Below are 20,296 nucleotides of genomic sequence, written 5' to 3'. Positions count from 1 at the left end.
GGAGAAAGGAAAAAGGAAAAAGAAAAAAGAGTTGGGTTACATGGAACGCTAAAATCTTAAAGTTAACAGAATGGTCGCCTGCGTGGACAAGACCTAAAGCTTCATACCTGTTGCCCTCATTCTCTCTGTTTTCCCTTTTAAGGAACTGTTCAGCTCGTGAGGAGAGGACCAAGAGCGATTACCTTCCTGGATGACAAGCACACAAGTACAATGGAATGTGGAACCTGTTTATGTAGCTTATCAGTTAAAGTAAGACACTGCAACGATGGGGTTCAGAACTACTGTGTCAATTAACTTTACCATCATGCAAATTTGTTTTAATTCCAAGATCGACATAAACTAATTAATAATATCAATAAATGAACAGAAAAAACAAATTTGCAAAGGCACCTTTAAATAAATCTAGTTGTTCTTTTCTGTACACTATGGTGACAAATCCACCCACTTCCAAGGGCTTGACCTGATTCAACCCCCCGTACTATTCTTATATTGCCCAACAAAAAAAGAAAAAAAGCAACAAATAGCTTTCTTTTGCGCCGGTAATTATTAAAACGAAATATAGAGCCCATGTGACCATTTACGCATGATTAAATTATTAATCTAAAAGGTTATATGCAGAAACACAACAACAACCAAGCCTTTTCTCACTAGGTGATGTCGGTTATATGAATCCTATAACGTCATTGTACTCGATTCTGTGTCACTTCTTTCGTTACATCCAAGTACTACGTTTTTTCTTAGATTCTCTTTCAAAGTCTTCATAGGTTTTCCTCTACCCCTTCAACCCTGAACCTCTGTCCTGTAATCGCATCTTCTAACAGGAGCGTTAGCATACCTTCATTTCACATGTCCAAACCACTGTAACCAATTTTCTGTTATCTTTCCTTCAATTTCGGCTGCTCCTAATTTACCTCGAATATTCTTATTCCTAATTTTATCCTTTCTCGTGTGCCCACACATCCAACTAAACATTCTCATCTCCGCTACACCCATTTTATGTACGTGTTGATGCTTGACCGCCCAACATTCCATGAGATAAAGCATTGTCGGCCTTATTGCCGTCCTATAAAAAAAATTCCTTGAGCTTTAGTGGCATATGACGAACACACAACATGCCGGATGCACTCTTCCACTTCATCCATCCAGCTTGTATTCTATGGTTGAGGTCTTCATCCAACTCTCCTTTCTTTTGCAAGATAGATCCTAGGTAGCGAAAGCGATCGCTCTTTGGCACTTCCTGATCTCCAATCCTCACCCCTAACTCATTTGAGCCTCCATTTGCATTGAACTTGCAAAGGTTAAGATTTGCATTTACTCCTTCCTGAGTTTCATCTATCAACACTATATCGTCTTTGAAAAGCATACACTAAGGAATATCAACTTGAATATGTCCCGTTAACTCATCCATTACCAATGCAAAAAGGTAAGGACTTAAAGATCAGCCTTGATGTAACCCTACAATTATGGGGAAGCTTTCGATTTATCCTTCGTAAGTTCTTACGACAGTCCTTACTTTATCATACATATCTTTTATAGCTTTGATATATGCAGAAATAATGCCATGAAAACAAACAAAAGATGCGTCAAATATAGTGCACAATGTTAATGGTATATTCTCATCACTTCATTCCTGCATCACAGTTTAAAAGGTGCAATCCTCCAACTGCTATACGACAATCTCCAACTATTAGGCGACAAACTTAGTGTTCCGATCGGATAAAAAAACTACTTGGGGAGATGGAATCTTTGGTCCTAATAGCTCTACTATTACAGTAGAAACTATTTAAAAACAGTTACGAGATACTTTGGTCATTAACCTGCTTTAATGTACCCCGTTCTTCCATATGTCCACTAATTTGTTGTGCTTAAAAAATGATGATAAAAAGAACTTTGTCAAAATTATGCGCTACGGCTATGAGAAGAGAATCTCACTGCCTTAACATTAGAAGGGCTCTCCAGCCATTCACCGTATTTGATAAGACTCTACATCCATTGAAAACAAGCTTCTAAAACTTATGGGATTGTTTCATAATTGGGAGGTCCTTCCCATTTATTTGGATGCCCAAGGGATACCAGAATTGCCTGGATAAAATGGAAGCCAGTGCAGCTATTATGATGCCCAAGGTCTACATGTGGAACTTATGTATCATTAGATATCATATTTGAACCACAAAGCATTATCCACAAGATGGTTATGAAATTACATGCTACCTCTACATACAATCAATAAGAGCTTATTGATGAGAGCCGAGGATAGTATACGATGCTGCCCCCAATCAGGAACCTGCACATATGGAAACAACTAAATCCACAACCAAACCAACAAAGCAATGTCAAACTTAAGTATCATCTGTCAAAAAATTCCAGGTCTATGGTCTACCTAACAAAGAATTGAGGGCAAGAAATTTTTGCTTGGCCAAGTTTTGTAATTGCAGCATTGCATGTCAGTCAGTCAGTGTAAGCATGAGGAGAGATGTGTCATTTGTGTTGCTAGACCCCAAGTGCGTTCCCTTACTAGGCCTGGAAGCAGATTGAATGCAGCATTAAATCTATATAATCCTCAAATCCATTTAGCAGTAAAGCACGGGTTGCATTCAAAAGCAGAGGATGTTACCACCAACGGAACTTGCTTAGAGATAAACCACTCATAAGCTTCAGGTTGCTTGGCTGATAGTTGATCCCGGATTAAGCTCTCAAGGGAAGCAGATTCTCTTAATAAACTGCATCAATGCATTAGTTAAACATATCGAAAGTCATAAACCATATAAAAGGAAATCATAGAGTTAATATAATCTATAAGCAAACAAAGTGGATAGAAAGCACACACCAGTTGCATTTGAAGCCCTTGTGCGAGTAAAAATGCATAAATGAAATGTCAAAGTCCCCATAATAGTATTCCAGATCCTGAAAAACAAAGCAGAGCACACATTTCCCCTTTCATGTTAACAAATTAAATTACTTAATTTACAGTTTAAAAATAAAATAAGGTTGCTGAAGCTGATATTTAAAACTTTATGGTCGCCTTATTACAACTGTCTATAAAAGGGATCAAATTATGCCATTTTTATGGAAGTGAGTAATCGACAAGTCCTTAATTACACAGGACTACTTATTAGCAGCACTGGCAATATAGGAAATCAGAGTTTGAATAGACTAACTACAAAACTGATGTTATAAGCTTCAAGTTGGTCAACTTCCACAGATGAACTCAGAAGTTTTGAAATACAAGTGGTGCAATACCTCCTTTGTACGAAAACATTTATGTCTCTGTCTCTACCATCCTCTCAGGATGCAATCCCACTTGAAGCTTGCAATAAGGAGTGTCGTAGAAGGCAGCCTTGGCAACTTGGTTCCTCAAGCACCAATAAGCTAGGAGTAGAACTAAATCTTTTTTATTAATTCCAACTCCATGATGTAGACGCTAGTGAAGATGGTGTGTCATCTGTATACACTCCAGGCACTGCATAAAGAGAGTTACCGAGAAGCTCACGCTTTAAACTAAATAACTGATACCGGGTATCTTTTTAATCCCTTGCTCTTCCATTTTGGTCCTCACTGCAGAAACATCAGACCAGCGGCCTGTTTCTGCATAGATATCGGACAATAGCACATAATTACCAGGATTTTGGGGTTCAAGCTCAAAAAGTTGATGAGCAACTAACTCTCCTAGCTCAGCATTGCAGTTTAGCTTACAGGCTGAAAGTAGTGCACCCCAAGCACCAGCATGAGGCTCCACAGGCATTGATTGTAGAAGATCATAAGCTGCTTTTAACCGTCCTGACCGGCTAAGAAGACTAATGATACATGCATAATGATCAGGAGAGGGTATTAAACCGTACTTATGTCTCAATGATTCAAAGAAGTGCCAACCCTCCTCAACAAGCCCTGACCGACTACAAACTGTCAGGATGACTGTAAAAGCAACCTTATCCGGAGCCAAACCTTCATTTAGCATCTGTCTGAAGAGGTCAACAGCCTGACCCCCTTGACCATTAATTGACAACCCTTGTATCATAGAACAATACGAAATCAAGTCCCGCTTAGGCATCTCTTCAAACAAACGTGTTGCTCTTTCCATATTCCCACACATTACATTCATGTTAATCAGAGCTGCGAGAACATGAGCCTGACAAACATCAACGGAACTCTGGCTCAGGTAAGAATCAACCCATTTAGCCACCTGCAAGCAGCCCACTTGGGAACAAGCTGACATCAAGCTCACCATTATAAACTCATCGGGCTTAACATTCTTCGTACTCATTTCTTGAAATATCTTTACAGCCTCGTTAGGTTGACCATTTTGAGCATACCCTGATATCAATGCTGACCACGCAACGATATCTTTACTCGGGGCTTGCTCAAACAAAAATCTCGCAGACGCCATATCTCCGTACTTGGCATATCCATCAATCATAGTTGTATAAGAAACCACATTCTTGTCAGGCATATGATCAAAGATACTCCTAGCATTAACCAAATCCCCCATCTTCACAAACCCACTAATAATCGCATTCCACGACACCACATTTTTCTGGGGCATCTGATCAAACAGCTTGTTGGCCTCCACCAGATCCCCAACACTAGCATACCCAACAACCATAGTCGTCCACGAAACCACACTTCTCTCAGACATTCTATCAAACACCTTGCGAGCGCAAACAATCTCCCTGCACTTTCCGTACAAATCAATCAAACTGGTGCCTACAAACACATCCCCATCAACCCCGCACCGCACCGCCGACCCATGTATCGCCCTTCCTTCCTTTACCCTCCCCTCACTCGCACACGCCTTAAAGAGAGACGGGTACGTATACCTATCCGGAAGGCCTTCCTCCCTCTTCATTCGAACAAACAGAGAAACAATGCCCAAAAAACCAGACCTTTCGCAGTACCCTTTGATCAGACAGTTCCAGAGAAAGGTGTTGGGGCTGAGAACGCGGTCGAAGACGGCGGCAGAGTAAGAGAGGGAAGCGAGGGCGTTGGAGAGGCAGATGAACTGGGTTATGAGGAAGTAATCTTGCTCCAAACCTTTGTGTACAATGTGGGCGTGGATTTGTTGGAGATGGAATTGGGTTTTGCAGGCTTTGAGCAACGTTGCGATTGACGGCTGCAGAAAAGTGGGACGGCGGCTGTTGGGCGGAGCTAGCGATGAGTAGAGGCGGATTGTAGGCATGGGTCTCTCTCTGTTTCAAGTCCAATTACACCGTTAACTTTCAACTTTTGGAATCGGCTTCAAGGAACACATTCTCAGTTTTCCTAAAGATGTTATGGTACAATTTAATGGCCATGTAACAGCTGAGAGATAAAAATCGGAGGGAAAACTTGCTTGGTTGCCGAGAAAACACTGGGAAAATGGTGACAAAGGCAGAGAATATTTTCTGGGGAAGCCTCAGTCTCACTGCGCGCGGGGCTGTCTGCGTTGTTTGTGCACAAACTACAAAGAGAAGGAAAGGGTGACGTGGCGGAGGAGGAGGGGGGGCGCGCGCGCGATGCGATCACAATATTTGGTTCTCTCGAGGGAGAAAAAATTACATAACACAAAGTACATACCGTCAGTGTCAGTAAAAACAAAATGGTTAAATTATATTATCACTCTCAAGTTCGGATCACATAAAGAACCCATAAATTTTTTTGTTTTAGGCAAAGTATTGTCTTTTGAACATTACAATGTCATGCATATCAACTTACGAATTCGTTTCAATATCATACATTCATAACTCAACTAGTCAATCTGTTAATTTGGTTGTCAATTGTACATTTTACTAATATAATGTCAAATTTGTGCCATGTAGGCAAACAACCAATTAAAATTATAATAAATTATGAAAATAAAATACAATCTTCAAATTAAATTCAAAAAAGATTCTGAAGCATCAACCCATTGAGCCCAAATTCTAACCACCCTCCACCCAGCCCAAAATCATAATTTTACCCAATTTTAATTGGTTGTTTCTGAGTGGCAGAACCACGATTTTGAGTTAGGAGTCTATCACAAATGTTTAAAAAAAATAAAAATTAAACGGATAGTATTTACAACACTACTAACCAAAACATCATAATATATACGTGAAAAGTAACCAAAATTCAAAATAACATAGCATCAATAATATTACATATTCCTAATAATCACACTAATTATTCTCAATGAGTTTTCATATTTTGAAACCGTTGCATGATAGCCTCGTCCTCTATACTATTAAAAATATCATTCTCAACATAAGCAACCAAACAATCATTCATCCACAAATCACCCATTCAATTGCATAAGGTGTTCTTCACAATGTTCATAGTAGAAATGACTTGCTCTACACTTGCAGTTGCAACCGATAAGATGAGTGCTAGTGTCAAAAGCAAGTACAATAATGGGTAAGCATGATATTTCTTTGTTTCAACCATCTTTTGTGCAAGATCGATAATTCCTTTCAAACCTGCAAACCCACTATTAGAGGTCATGTGTAACAAACCGTCTCAAATATTACGTTTTAATTCGATAAATTTACAAAAATACCCGTGAAAACGTTGACTCTCATGTAATGACATGTAGGAAATTTTCTTTTAACATATTCACGTTGCACTCGTCGATGCGAACGTGTAGGCGCTAGCGAATTTGAATTCGAAGCTAAAACGAAGTTTTTACGAATTTTGAACGTCAAGGGTATTTAGGTAATTTTACGTTCGTAATTATTTTTCCATTTTGCATTCAATAACTTTGTTTTGTGAGCCACTAGGGCCCACATATTTGTCCCGTGTCCCCTACCCTTCTCTCTCTTTTTTGAGATTCTATTCGTCCCTGTCTTTTTATACTTTAAATTGTACAAATTCTCTCCCTCACTCATCTTTCATACTACACTATCTCTCATCTCTTTCTCTGCCATTTCCGTGCACTGTCCCCCTCACCTCAGCCTTCAGAGCATCCCTAATGGGGGCTTTATCTTCTATCAAGCTACTGTAGGAACTATATGTATAAGGATCGTTAACAATCAAACCCTAACCCTAGTTTAGAAATATAGCATTAAGTGATAACTGCTGCAATTATTACATTATTATGCATGCAGTGATTATAACAAGTGGTAAGGGTTTACGTACTTGTAGAAGAAGACATTGATAGCAAATTAATCACTTGTCTTCTCTTCTCTTGGTTACGAAATTGATCCGAGAACACTCAATGGGACCGTTTCTTCGTGAAGGATCATACACACCCGAGAAGAGAAACCAAAGTGATATTTATATGTACTGCAACTCATCCTCCCATCAAGTATGCAATTACAAGCAGTTTATCTATTTCACTGCTACTAAATTCAAATTATTGCAACTTAAGTTTCCCTCATTTGTGGCTCTAATCATGTACGAGTTGCACATATAAGTCCTAAATGAGATACAACCATTTTGTTCTATATAATTGCACTAAACATGAACTGATGAAGCTCACTACATTTTAGGGTTTCTTACATTCTCCCACATGAGCAAAATCTATTCATTATTCTGAATTACAAATATATGTACAAATGTGATCACTGATTGCATTTTCTCAATGACTGTAACAACTACATATTGAAAATTCACCAGTTGAGTTTTAAAGCTATTCAACATTGAATACAATGTCAGAACTCTAAAACCACAAACAAATCAAACTCCAATATATCTATGTTGTATTCGAGAGAACGAAATTCTTGGGAAAGAATTGCATGCAAATTAAATACTCCCATATTTCTTTGGTCACAAGGCACTGCAGATACCTTAAACACTTGAATAATCGTTAAGCATCTTGAAGACATTAACCTTTAGCACTAAATCACATGTTGACTGCAAACCTACTTTCTGTACATGTTTGTTGAAGACTATAACATTCAAAGCCTTTGTCATTGGATCTGCAACCATGTTATATGTGCTGATATGTTGAATGTGAATCACACCCTCTCTTACTTTATCTTGAACCTTCAAATACTTAATATCCATAAGTCTTGATGCCTCTGATCTTTTGTTGTTTTTAGCAAAGAATACTGCAAATGTATTATCACAGTAAAGCTTAAGTGGTCTTTCAATGCTTCTCATAATCTTCATCTCATAAATTAAGTTTTTCATCCAGTTACATTGTTTCATTGCCTCAAAATAGCCAATGTATTCAAACTCCATAATGGATACTGCTCTTGTAGTTTGTTTCTTGCTCCTCCATGAGACAGCACCACCACACATTAGAAAAAATATAGCCCTTGGTAGACATTCTGTCATTAATACATCCACCTTAGTCTGCATCAGTATAACATACTAGTTCTAGATCGTCAACATGATGATAACACAACACATACAATTGAGTCATTTTTAACTATCTCAACACCTTTTTGCCAGCATTGCAGTGAGCCAACCTTGAATTCAATTGAAACCTTCCTAAAACACTTAACACAAAAACCAAATCAGGCCTGGTACAAACTTGTTCGTACATCACACTACCAGTTAAAGAAGCATAAGGCTTATCCTTCATGGTATGCACTTCATAATCAGTTATAGGACATTGAGATAATGACAACTTATTACCTTTGCCGAGTGGTAAATCTCCACCACTGCAATTCTCCATATTAAACCTTTTGAGAACCTTATCAATGTAGGCTCTCTGTGACAACCCTAACCATCTTTTGGACCAATTTCTAGCAATCTCAAAGCCTAAAACATAGTGTGCTTCCCCCAAATCTTTCATGACAAAGCTACTGGAAAACATGTTTTTGGTTTCTCTAAGCAAATGACCATTAGAACTAGCAAGTAAAATGTCATCCACATAGAGAACCATAAAGATAAAGGTGAACTTTACCATTTTGAAATAAATGTAGTTGTCAATCTTGTTCTTTAGAAAACCAAAGTCTGTCACAACTTGATCAAACTTTTTTATACCATTGTCTAGAGGTCTGCTTGAGTCCATATATTGATTTGTTAAGTTTACAAACCATGTTTTCCGTCCCCCTTTCAATGAATCCAGTTGGTTATTTCATATATATCTCTTCATTGAGACCACCATTTAAAAAAGTTGTCTTAACATAATCAAAAACTCGTACATGTGTAATGTTTGGCTGGTGCCCAAACACGAGTTGTACTGAGAAATATTGATGGTTGGTAACTGGTCTCAACCAAACTTAATAGTGAATTATGTATAATGGTATGTCCACATGTAGAAAAACTTGCAATCTCGTTTTCATGAGCAGAGCGTGGGTAATCAATTTCATCCGCTTAATAAATACTTCTACTCAATCATTTTTGAATATGAACATGAGGAACATGGTGTTCAACATGATTGCCCAATGACATGCAATACTCATCAAAACTTCGAGATGTAAACTCTCCAGCAAAATGTATCATACATCAATGAACTTTTGGTCCTTATTTAATAGCCTATGAATTGGGACTCTCATAGCCTTTATTACAATTAAGTTGTGGCACTTCGACTCTTCAAACTTAAGGTACTTATCAAGAAACTTCATGTCCGATCTTGAGGATCTAGGGACTTCATGCTTGATCTTTTTGCATGATGGAACTTCGGGTCCAATCATTTTATGTGATGAGGATTAAGAAACTTCAGGTTCTGATCTGATCAAGGAACTTTGGGTCCAATATGCATTCATCGTAACAAAAAGAAGTACAATAAATAAATTAAAGCAATATGCGGTAATTCCAGTCATGATAAATAAATTGCATTTAAGTAAATAAAGCTTGTGATAAGGGCTTTGATTCAATACCATTCACATAAATATTAAAGCTTTAAGGTCAAGGGTAATAATTCTACCCACTATAAATATATAGAACTTGTGATAGGGTTTTAAATCAATACCATGCACATAAATATGCCAAAACAGAAAATGCAATGATTAAGTCCTCATCTTTTGCTTTTTTCTTTTTCTTGGTCTGCCATTTTCTTTTATTTCATCCCTTTTACTTTTATTATTATTATTTCACAGTTCGAAGTCATTTTAGTTATCCATGAAATAATAGTAACACTAATTTCCAATTGGTGTTCCTCCTTCGGTGAGTTTTGAAAAAAATCAAAACGGTTCTCATAAGTTTTGGAGTCAAGAGTGTCTGTAACTTATGAGAAGAACAAACTGTTATATTTAGTTCAAATTTTAGTATGATATGGATAAGAGGATACCGAACAACTTTCGTGAAGAAACAATTTTGATCTGAGCTACCGAAATGGAGTTTTGGTACTCATAAGGTGCCTGTCCAATTTTTTGCGGAAATTGGAAACTAGTTTGGTATTTCAGGCATCTGCAATGATTGCACCGTTGGAATTTTCTGAAAATTTGATATGTTGTAGGTACTGGGCGGACGAATAACTTTGAAGAAGAAAGTATTTCAATCTGAGGTCTGAAATTTTGAGTTCCGAGGCTGTTTACATGGCTGTCAGATTCTTTACGAATGTTGAGTCTGTACTCTTTTGCTTCTGCAAAGGATGATATACAGTCATACAATAACATATATATTTATCTTTGAGATTCCAGGCAACATAGGTGAACATGATTTGTGGCTTTGTGTTTTCCACTGACACGAGAGCTTCTTGTGCTGATAACGTGTTGTAAAAATGATGGTGTGTGTAGTGGAATAAATAAAATAAGACACAAAATTTATGAGGTTCCTCAACAGTGTGACTAGAGTACGTCATCGGAGCAGCAATGATGCTTTCATTTATAATCTGAAGTAAAAAGATTACAAAGATAACTCTCTCTATTCTCTCCTCTTTTTCTCTTCTCTTTACCATGAGCCTTGTGACTTCTCCCTTCTTCCTCTCTTCTTTCCTCTTTCTTTTCTGCCGTAAGGCTTTGTGTTTTTGTGTGTGATTTTATATGGAAGTATGAGGCAGCAAGTGGATTAGTGGACAAACATGTAGAGTTGTACTGAGTTGTAGTGGGTTGGCCATCCACATATTGAATGACTTATAAGATTACAACACTTTTATTCTTTTCATTAAATATTAAGTTATTTTCATTAAATAAAAGTGGTGGATGATTTTTTATTAAAAAAAAAGTTGACCCAAATTCTTTTCATTAAAACTCCCTAAAAAATAGGACAACCCATAATTTATTTAAACATAAGTAAATATAACATAATTGTTTTTACATCGTTGTCCTAAATTCAACCGAACTCCCAACAGAAGCAGAAGAAGAAACAAGAAACAGAAGACAAATGACAAATCAGAATTCTTCATCTTCTTCCCCGCTCAGAATTCTAATTCTTCTACTAGTATTCTTGCTCTTCTCTCCCACCAATACAAATGCCAAGTCTCATCGCCCAATCTCTGTATTCCAAATTCCTCTTGTTCTTCTTGTTCTTGTTCTTCTTCTTGTTCTGTCAATTTTCTTTTAATTTCTGATCTGTTTCAATGTTTCTGGGCCTTTTTATTTTTGAATACTAATTCTTAATTTATGGTGGGTTTTGTTTTTGGTATATTTGACAGGATATGGAGGCAAGGCAGAAGAAAAGCCAGTGTTATGCTGACATTGAGAGGTACATCCACCTCCTTCTCTCCTTTTTTTCCCATTTTCTTAAATTTACTATTTCTTCCTTGGAAATTAGAAAATCTGTGACAAGAAAATTAGAAAGAGTTTAATTTCTGTTTTAAGCAATGGATCTGTGATTAGAGTGCGATGTGATTTAACCCCACCAAAATATTCGAATTATATTTATTAAAGAAATCATTTTTCCCTACTTTAATTGTTTTAACTGAATGGAACAAGAATTCTTTAATTGTTTTAACTTAATGGAACAAGAATTTCTGCTTTTGGTAGTTGTATGAGTGATATGGCCTACCTGCAAACTGTATTGAATTAAAACTGCTTGAGAAAAATTCTTTCAATGCATATGCAACATGCTTTAAGAGATGTGATGATGGACTGGCACGCGGGTTTTTTTTTGAAAATGAGTAGTCTCTGACTGCTCCTTGTTTTCGATGATCGGAGTAGCGGATTGTGGGGTTGGCATTGCAAGTCGTCTTTGATAGCAAAAGAGAATTGTGCTTTGCGATGCCTTTCTCCGACTTGCTATGAGCTTATCTACGAGAGTGATCCGGTAAGATGGATAATATTCAGATTCTCTGTTATTGGATTCGACATGTTACATTTCTTATTTTACATGGGGTGTGTTTTCATTGTAGCTCGAAGAAGGTGAAAAAGATATGATTAGGGGCCAAGAGTTCAAGTATTGTATGCATAAGTAAGTTCCATGTCTTTATGGATATGAAATGTTATTGCTAATTCAGTTTGCGCAAAGTGAAGATTATATTTTTTTAGGATTTCATAAGACCACGGTTACAAACTATTTACATAGCTGGATTTCTGTTAGGGTTCATTTGTGGATACATTAGATAGAATTTTTTAACAGAGGAAACACGTGTTAATGCAAAAAATTACCGGGAACATCAAATCACCGAGTTTCTTATTCCTTCATAAGGGCTTTTATCTATTTTGTTTTTTTTCCTTTTGCCAACTGGTTCACTGTGAAGGTGAAAAGCCTAGTCTTTGTTGGAATATAGTGTTGTCTGCTTGTACAGGAGTATATGAAATTATGAATACAGAAAACTTCGAAATTTCTTGCAGTACTTTTTAGACAACATTACAAGGGTTGATTGAAGGAAAAGTTTGTTTTTGGTGTGCATTTTGTAGTTGAGTGTCGGGGCAATTTAGGGGATTAGTGTTGGTTGGGTTTCACATTTGCTGGTATAAACAGGCTTGTTGGCCAATGTTGATACCTCTAATAAACCAACCATGTCCAGGCTTTCTTAGCTTGGCAACCTTCTCCTTTTAGACTTTTCGTGGCTTGGTTCCAACGGGGTGATTGGTAGTGGAGGATTAATTTGGGATTGGCATGTTAAATGATTATTGGTTTTATTGCTAAGAAAAGGGTTGGGGAGTTTCTCCATACTGAGCTTTGGGCAATGTATTATGGTTTGAAGATGGCTATAACAAGAAACTTTTCTCATCTGATTCTGGAGGTGGATTCTTCTTTGGTCGTCAATCTTCATTCGTGGTTTTGCTAGCATTAATCATCCTCTTTACAGTGTTTGTCTCGGAGTGTAGAAATTTGATTCAAGGGAACTGGAATTGCAAGCTGCAACATGTTCATAGAGAACACAATTTTGCAGCCTACGGGTTAGCCAAGTTGGGTCTAACAAGTGAGATGGATTTTCAAGAGCTTGCGGAGCCTTTCCTGATTTAGTACAAGCTACTGTTGATAATTGTTCTGGTGTTGCCAGAGCTGGATAGTAGTTTGCTTTTCTCTTTTTCTCCCTTGTAACCGAAAAATTATGAGCACACATTTTTTTCTCTTAAATAAACAATATACACGAGTAAATTTTTAGGCTACTTATATCAGTGTAATTTATTATATAGTATCCAAAAACTATATGCCTGTTTGTGTGCTTGGCGATAAAAAAGGATGAGCTGCATGTCGTCGTAAGCAAACAGGCTTAGCATAGGAATGTTTTCTGCAGATGTTTCAAGCCTTATTGGCTGATTGCTTGCCTCTGCCCTATTCTTTAAGTTTCCGCCTGCTTAGTCAGGTTAATCGCGGCATTTGATCATTTTGGTGCTTTCATAAAAGTTTCTAGCTTCTCCTCTTCATGTTAATCTTGCAATTTCCCACCGACTTAAGAGACAGTTTACATACATACATAACCGCATCATGGTAATTGACGAATTAGTTTGGGTTGTTTTGTAACTCTCGATTCATGTTGCCTTGCAGGTTATCTTTGGGGGAGAGCCTTGAGGGTATCAAGGGTACATTTAATTATTAAATATTCAGGTGGCAATGTTAATGCTTGTAGAATAAGTTCATATGAAGCCATGGATTTCTTCTCCACTGGAAAAAGAAGAAAACAGGTAACACAGAAGTCGTACTTCATTTCCCAGTCATCTCTTGGTTGTCTCCCCTTGCATGTAGTGCAATGTTCTATGCACACCAGGTTCAGGCTGTCCAGAGTGTCTGACATTACGGCTTATGTTCTGTCTTCAGCCGACGTGGAAATTATCCGTATGATTACGAGAATGTTTCTGACTTGTTCAATAGTTACTATAATGTGCTTGAACGAAACTGAGGTTAGCCTAATCATAATCGGGACACCAATATTTTTGAATTTCAGTATGAGAAAGCAAACATCTGCATTTCATCTTGTTACAGATGAAAATGGAGGTATTATTGCTCTATCACTATTAAGACGGAGAGAGTTTTACTTGGAAAACAAGTTGCTCGAATGTGTTCTTTTTATTGTGGAGTAAAAATACATTACAACAACAGCATACAATTTCTGAGCAACTGGAACTTGCTTTCGATGATTGTTAGTCCGCTTTATCAACCAACTCCCCTGTTTCCATCTCTCCCCTTCATAGCTTCTAAAACTTTATATACCGTATTACTCCGACTATAACGTGTATACAGTCACGCTACATACGGTTCTGAGCCCGACCCGTAATCAGGTCCTTGAATCAAACCCTTGAGATTTTCCCATGAAAACAACTTCTGTAATATTTATACATTACAAAAGAGCAGTTGACTGCATTGTAGCATTACAGAGGTAAACGTCATAGATTATAGGTCTCAGACTCGCTTCACATGATATTAACATAACCAAAGCAAAAACTTATCAAATTATGTAATCAGACCATTCAGACATAAAGGAGGTATGGTCCATAGACTCCCCTGGCACATCCTCATGTTTAGAGGGCCGCTCCTTCCCTCCGACCAACCTTGCCGGATTCCCCACTGCCGTCGTCCACGGTGGCACATCGATAAGCACCACTGACCCCGCCCCAATCTTTGCACCCTCACCGATCTTCACGTTTCCCAGAATTGTTGCACCTGCACCAATTAGTACACCATCACCAATCTTTGGGTGCCTGTCTCCACCCACCTTTCCCGTCCCACCTAGTGTCACGTGGTGCAATATTGACACATTGTTTCCTATAACTGCTGTCTCCCCAACCACAACGCCCGTTGCGTGGTCGAGCAAAACACCTTTACCGATCCTTGCAGCTGGGTGAATGTCCACGGAAAACACATCCGCAATTCGTGACTGGAGTGCTAGTGCTAGTGGTTTACGTGACTGACTCCACAACTTATGCGCTACTCGCTGAGCCTAACAAATGACACAAACTATTATCTTTTCTTAAAATTTCCGAAAAACGAGCCGAACTATAGCAATTTTCATGATTATTATATAAAATTAATCCAAAAGGCAATTATAAAATTAAACTAATTCATAATTTGAAAACTAGTAGTTACTTTGAATTCAACATTTGAATTTGATTATTTACCTGACAGGCCAGGAAGCCCTTGTAATTGAGTAAACAGTGAGAGTATGAGACGCAAGCAGGATCACGTTCATGTACAGCGCATAGATCAGCTACCGTGGCAGCGCGTAGAGAGGGATCAGAGGAAAACGCATCGAGGAATAGATCATAGAGGAGTGTCGAGAGGAGAGTAGACGAGCACAGCTTATTCCCCAAGTGAAATGACAGTGAGCGCTCCAATGATGAATGCGAGAGTATTGTCGAGTACAAATAGCTTGCAAGTGCTGGCTCAGACTCAGCGTCACGTTTTACCTCAGTTTTTATCTGGGCCCACACCCGCACCTCGCCCTCGGCTTCTGATGACTCGTGCAAAAGCTCGCCTGCTGGCATCTTGACCACAGATGGTGGGGTGGAACTGGCGTAAAACTTATGCTAGAATATGACACCGCTTCTATCATTAAATGACCACACAAAATTAAGTTAGTCCACTTTACCATCATAAATAAAACACAGATCACTATATTGTTACTTTTCCTATGATCATGACATTAAACAAAAAACTTAACTTCATGAAGTTAATCTTGCCATTCGAAACATATACAGTATACTATCAATTCATGTTTGCAAGGGGCAAACCTAAAATAAAACCCAAAACTGCAACCGGAATATTATTTACAGAATTATACCTAGACCATTTTCAAAAAACGTGCTCATATTGAAGAAAACAGATAATCATTAGCAACTATTAGTTTGAATCCCATGTATTGAAAAACAGATGGCAACCGATTTGCAAGAAACACATGATATCAACAACCGAACCTCCTAATGATCAAATAACCTAATCATCCGACATAACATAATTAGGCCAATACACCAACAATCAAAAGTGATGGAATTGGTGAAAATTACCTATTGTAGATAAATAGCCCCATAAATGAAAGAACACAATGCAAAGTTAAGTCTATTCCCAGTAAACCTCACCAAATCCCATTGATATATGAACATCAATTCCATTGTGTTTAAATTGACAAATGTAACCCAATATTAGCATCCACGTCAAAAGAAGAGCATCAGTTATCATGTCATACACACTTCGCTAGATGGTTAACTGAAGATATTATGTTTTCTTTGTATGTTGCATCTCTTTGCTATTTTTCACTTTCTTGAAGAGCTGCATAATAGTTCAAAGACTTTAAGAATCACATTCTGCTGACAAATTAAACAAGTTACTTGATTAGAATTGTTTTTTATCAACTTTGTTTGAGAATTTCTGTTTCCTTGACAGAAGTTTGTTTAGGCAGGATTATGCATTTGAACAACATCGAACGAAAAGACATAATAGATAATGAGGACGATCAATTCCTGCCCACACCCGGTTGTCCAAATTGGCTGTGTCAGAAATTTCCTATTAGAGCATCGAAATAAACCCACTTCATCCACAAGAAATGACAAGATGTGAAGGGGAGATGGAAAACCCTTAAAGGGACAGAAACAAAGACCTGTCAAGACCGAGAATGCAGATAAATAGCGAGAAAAAAAATGCAGAGGATTCACAATAAGGTTCCGTGCTCCAACTAGGACAGCTTCTTTGACGATGTCTAAATAGGGAAACTCTAATAGCAAAAATGGAAGTAGAATGATAGCATAATTGGGTCATTATGTGACTTAGGGCACTCAAAGTCTGCTAAGACAAAAAAAAAAAAAAGATTCATATGAAATGATGCCAAAAGATTTCATTGTTAACTGAATTTTATGATCCGAGGCAGCAATATAATTATGTGGAACAAGAAGACATTCCTTGTTTAAAGTATTCAAACGGAACTTCAAACTAAAGTTGGCCAGCTTCAGAATGTTATCTTTACGTCGCAATTGCAGTAGCAGGATATGTTACAGAGCAGAGAAAAACTTATGCTATCATAATCTCTCCGTCTCTCTCAGCTTCTCAAAATGTCAATTAAACAGACAACCAGGGTATCTCATAACTAAGAGCACCTAAACTTTCTAACTTAACAGCGCCAGATATTACAGAAAGTTAGAGAAAGTCAATTTGTTTTATCTTCAACCAGATTCTTTAATACCCTTATAATCTCTTGAGTCAGTAGAATATGATCAAGAAACCCATTTGCTAAACAAAACTTGTAATACACAATCGGCCTTTAAATCATCATTAACCCCTATAAACACCAACCAACAGAACATCTCTTTCAAAAACTACATAAAATTTACAAGTAAATAAAACCCAGTTCTCAAAATTCAAAAGCTTTATGCAAGCTAGAAAAATCAAATTCGGGTTGTAAATGGTTCAAAAGGAAAAACAAGTAGAAATAAAAGCTCAACGAATGACGAGAAAAAGTAAAGATAAATCAACTAACTCTACTACAATTGAAATTCAAACTGAATTCTGTGTTCAACGTGTTCGTGAATTGAGATTACCTCACAGGAGCCGATAATCAGATTGCCGGGGACGACCGCCGGTTGCCGGTGAAGGTTGGAGGCTGATGGGATTGACGATTGATAAAATGTAATCACCGCATGTAAGGGCCGAAGTTTCTTCTTATTTTTAATTTTTATCTGACGGAGTTGACGGCAAACTAACGTTATCGTCTATGTTGATAAACAAAGAAAAGCAAGAGAGTGAGAGTGAGGGTCAGTTTCCCAAAAGTATTTTTCGCGAGTGTAAGCTAATAAGCTTAACAATAGATCCGCATGCCTATTGATCCATAAATCCGAACCGATCGACCGTTTTAGCTATAAAAGAAGATAAGTAGCTCTTCTATCGAGAAAAAGAGTGAGGGGAGAAGAAGTAGCTCTTCTTATGTTTGTTTTGCCCGTTCTTCGTGTGCTTCCTTTCTTCCAAATCAATGACATTTTGCTCCTCTATTAATCGCAATGAGCAGGCTATTTCCTCTTGAAAGGCTAACTCCTCATTTCCTGGCCCTTTTCCTTCAATTTTCTACCCTTGTTTCTTGCCTAGGTATGGAAGATTGAGACCCGGAGACGGATTTTATAGCCTTGTTTCTTCAATGATAAGAGATACTTGTTCATCCCCAACTGTATTTGAGGAAACATTTCCGAACATCGGCATAGAACCAAATCTTTCTTGTGGTGAATCTTGAAATAACACCCACCTTTTACAAATTTCCCAACAACCTTGATGAGTAAAGGTTTTTTTCATGTCATCCATATACAATTGCTCCGCTTGGCGTTCCTAGAAAATATAATTACAAAAATGAAAGGAAATTAATTTATGAAATTAAATGTAATATAATTTAAATATTTAAAAGACCTTGTGTTAACACTTACTTTGTCGTATAGATTGGCTCCGCTGTCATATCTCCTTTTGGCCCTTATCACAGCTTGATGCCATTTATTCAAACTTGGATGAAGATGTTTTTTTTTTTTTTTTTCCATCGTGAAAACAACTCTTGTGGTTTCTAGGGCTCAGTGGAGTGGGGCCTTTGTAGAACTCATAGTACTTTTTGGACGTACGAGTCCTAATGCCTTCACTTGTTTGAGAAACACCCTTGACACTATCTTCCGAAATTCATCTATAAGTGTTTGGGCCCAAAATATTATTTTGGGCCGAGCTAGGAGTTGTTCTCGGCACAGTAATTTTCTTCTAGAATTGTCATGGGCCGTCCAATCATTGCAGGCCGTCCACTCAGGATCGGCCGAATCCTATTGTAGGATGACTTGGTTTAGATAAGGACGGAGTAGTTGAGAACTAGTGCAATGAGGAGTCTTAAGAGGCTAAGGATACTGAGACTTAGGAGATGAATCCGGTTTGATGATTAGCTCAATTCAAAGTCCTTTTGGAATTAAGATTGGTCGAAACCTAATCAAGTTAGGTTGAGAAGTTGTAATTTAAGTATGATTTTAGCCTGGCTATGAAGGGTTTCACTACTATAAATAGAGGAGGGAGCATACATTCAAACCCCATCCAATTCAACACATAAATTGCCTTGTGCAAACTCTCGCTCTATGTGAAACCTCTCAACGACCTTGAGATTTTTATTTTCTTTTTTCCGTCAACACATCTTCAGATTGGATAAACAACATCGTAAAGGCAACCGGTGACATCTTCAATTTGGATAAATAACACTGTTGCCATAGAGTCAACTGAGCACCTTTCGTTTGGATAAACATCACTGCTTCGAAGTTGACTGATTACCTATCCATGTCTCGGTCGACAAGGATTTACAAGTCCTTGTTGGTAGAGGTCATCTCATCAGCCTTCTCGACGAAGTGAGGTGTTACCAGGTTACTACATTCGGCACATTAAAAGCCAAATATGATATTGAACTTCGTAAAACTAATAGCCTTGTCTTCAGGCTCTAGAACCCGAAGGTCGAGACGTGTTTCTTCCTCGGTCACAGTTAGGGATGGCAACGGTTCGGTTTGGGGACGGAAATGCTATATCCATCCCCATAACCATGAAAATTAACCATATCCATAACCGCAAATTAACAATCGGAGATTATCCATAACCATATCCACCGGGTAACGGATTTTCAATCGGTTATCAGTTATATCCATCTTCGTCCAAAAAAAAATAAATTATATTCATCCAATTGATGCACTATAAATTTGAGTAGATACTAATTCCGTCATTAAGTAGCAACATCCAATTACAAAAAACATAACAATATATTTGAAGTTGTTCATGATAGCATGCACCAATTTCTTGACAGTGAGACTCTTGAAGAGAGATGAATTTGATAAACTTGTAACATTTGATAATTGATATATAAAATGATTCAATGAATTAATTTGGTTGAGTATAACAATAAGCGTATTGAATTGATGAGGTTGTTGGTATGCCCCATGCATGATGTTTGGTGCATAATAAAGATAGTATAGGGTTTGATGCATACATAATGAATTAATATAGGGAGGGTTCGGTAAATTGAATAAAATTATATTATATATCAAACACACACACACACACACACACACATATATATATATATATATATATATAATATTCGGGTTGGATTTGGGAATGGACATGGATTAGGGACCCCTATAACCAT

General features: G+C 37.6%; 3 protein-coding genes across 4 annotated transcripts; 1 reads left to right on the top strand and 2 right to left on the bottom strand.

The window, feature by feature from the left end:
* Positions 1–2,127: 2,127 nt before the first annotated feature.
* On the bottom strand, positions 2,128–5,395 carry LOC137747142 (putative pentatricopeptide repeat-containing protein At5g37570). The gene is made up of 5 exons (XM_068487169.1): positions 3,241–5,395; positions 2,828–2,904; positions 2,615–2,720; positions 2,381–2,520; positions 2,128–2,284 (listed from the first exon to the last, which is right to left on the bottom strand). Exon 1 carries the CDS (start codon positions 5,171–5,173, stop codon positions 3,494–3,496), a length of 1,680 nt encoding a protein of 559 aa, XP_068343270.1. The 5' UTR covers positions 5,174–5,395; the 3' UTR covers positions 2,128–2,284; positions 2,381–2,520; positions 2,615–2,720; positions 2,828–2,904; positions 3,241–3,493.
* A 5,700-nt stretch (positions 5,396–11,095) lies between these two features.
* LOC137747145 (uncharacterized) lies at positions 11,096–14,110 on the top strand. Its single transcript, XM_068487174.1, has 5 exons — positions 11,096–11,280; positions 11,438–11,487; positions 11,943–12,048; positions 12,134–12,192; positions 13,720–14,110. The coding sequence occupies exons 1-5, from the start codon at positions 11,167–11,169 to the stop codon at positions 13,769–13,771; spliced, it is 381 nt and encodes a 126-aa protein (XP_068343275.1). The 5' UTR covers positions 11,096–11,166; the 3' UTR covers positions 13,772–14,110.
* Positions 14,111–14,481: 371 nt separating this feature from the next.
* LOC137747144 (serine acetyltransferase 5-like) lies at positions 14,482–18,068 on the bottom strand. 2 transcript variants are annotated; one of them, XM_068487173.1, is made up of 3 exons: positions 17,697–18,068; positions 15,288–15,711; positions 14,482–15,109 (listed from the first exon to the last, which is right to left on the bottom strand). In XM_068487173.1, exons 2-3 carry the CDS (start codon positions 15,651–15,653, stop codon positions 14,618–14,620), a joined length of 858 nt encoding a protein of 285 aa, XP_068343274.1. In that variant the 5' UTR covers positions 15,654–15,711; positions 17,697–18,068; the 3' UTR covers positions 14,482–14,617. The 2 variants fall into 2 exon arrangements, with proteins under 2 accessions (XP_068343274.1, XP_068343273.1); XM_068487172.1 differs by having other exon boundaries at positions 15,288–15,714; positions 17,697–18,066.
* Positions 18,069–20,296: the final 2,228 nt, after the last annotated feature.

Source organism: Pyrus communis, chromosome 10, assembly GCF_963583255.1.
Source record: "Pyrus communis chromosome 10, drPyrComm1.1, whole genome shotgun sequence".
In the NCBI taxonomy this organism is placed as follows: domain Eukaryota; kingdom Viridiplantae; phylum Streptophyta; class Magnoliopsida; order Rosales; family Rosaceae; genus Pyrus; species Pyrus communis.
Note: the sequence above shows the minus strand (reverse complement) of the source record. Positions and strands in the feature narration are given on the sequence as shown.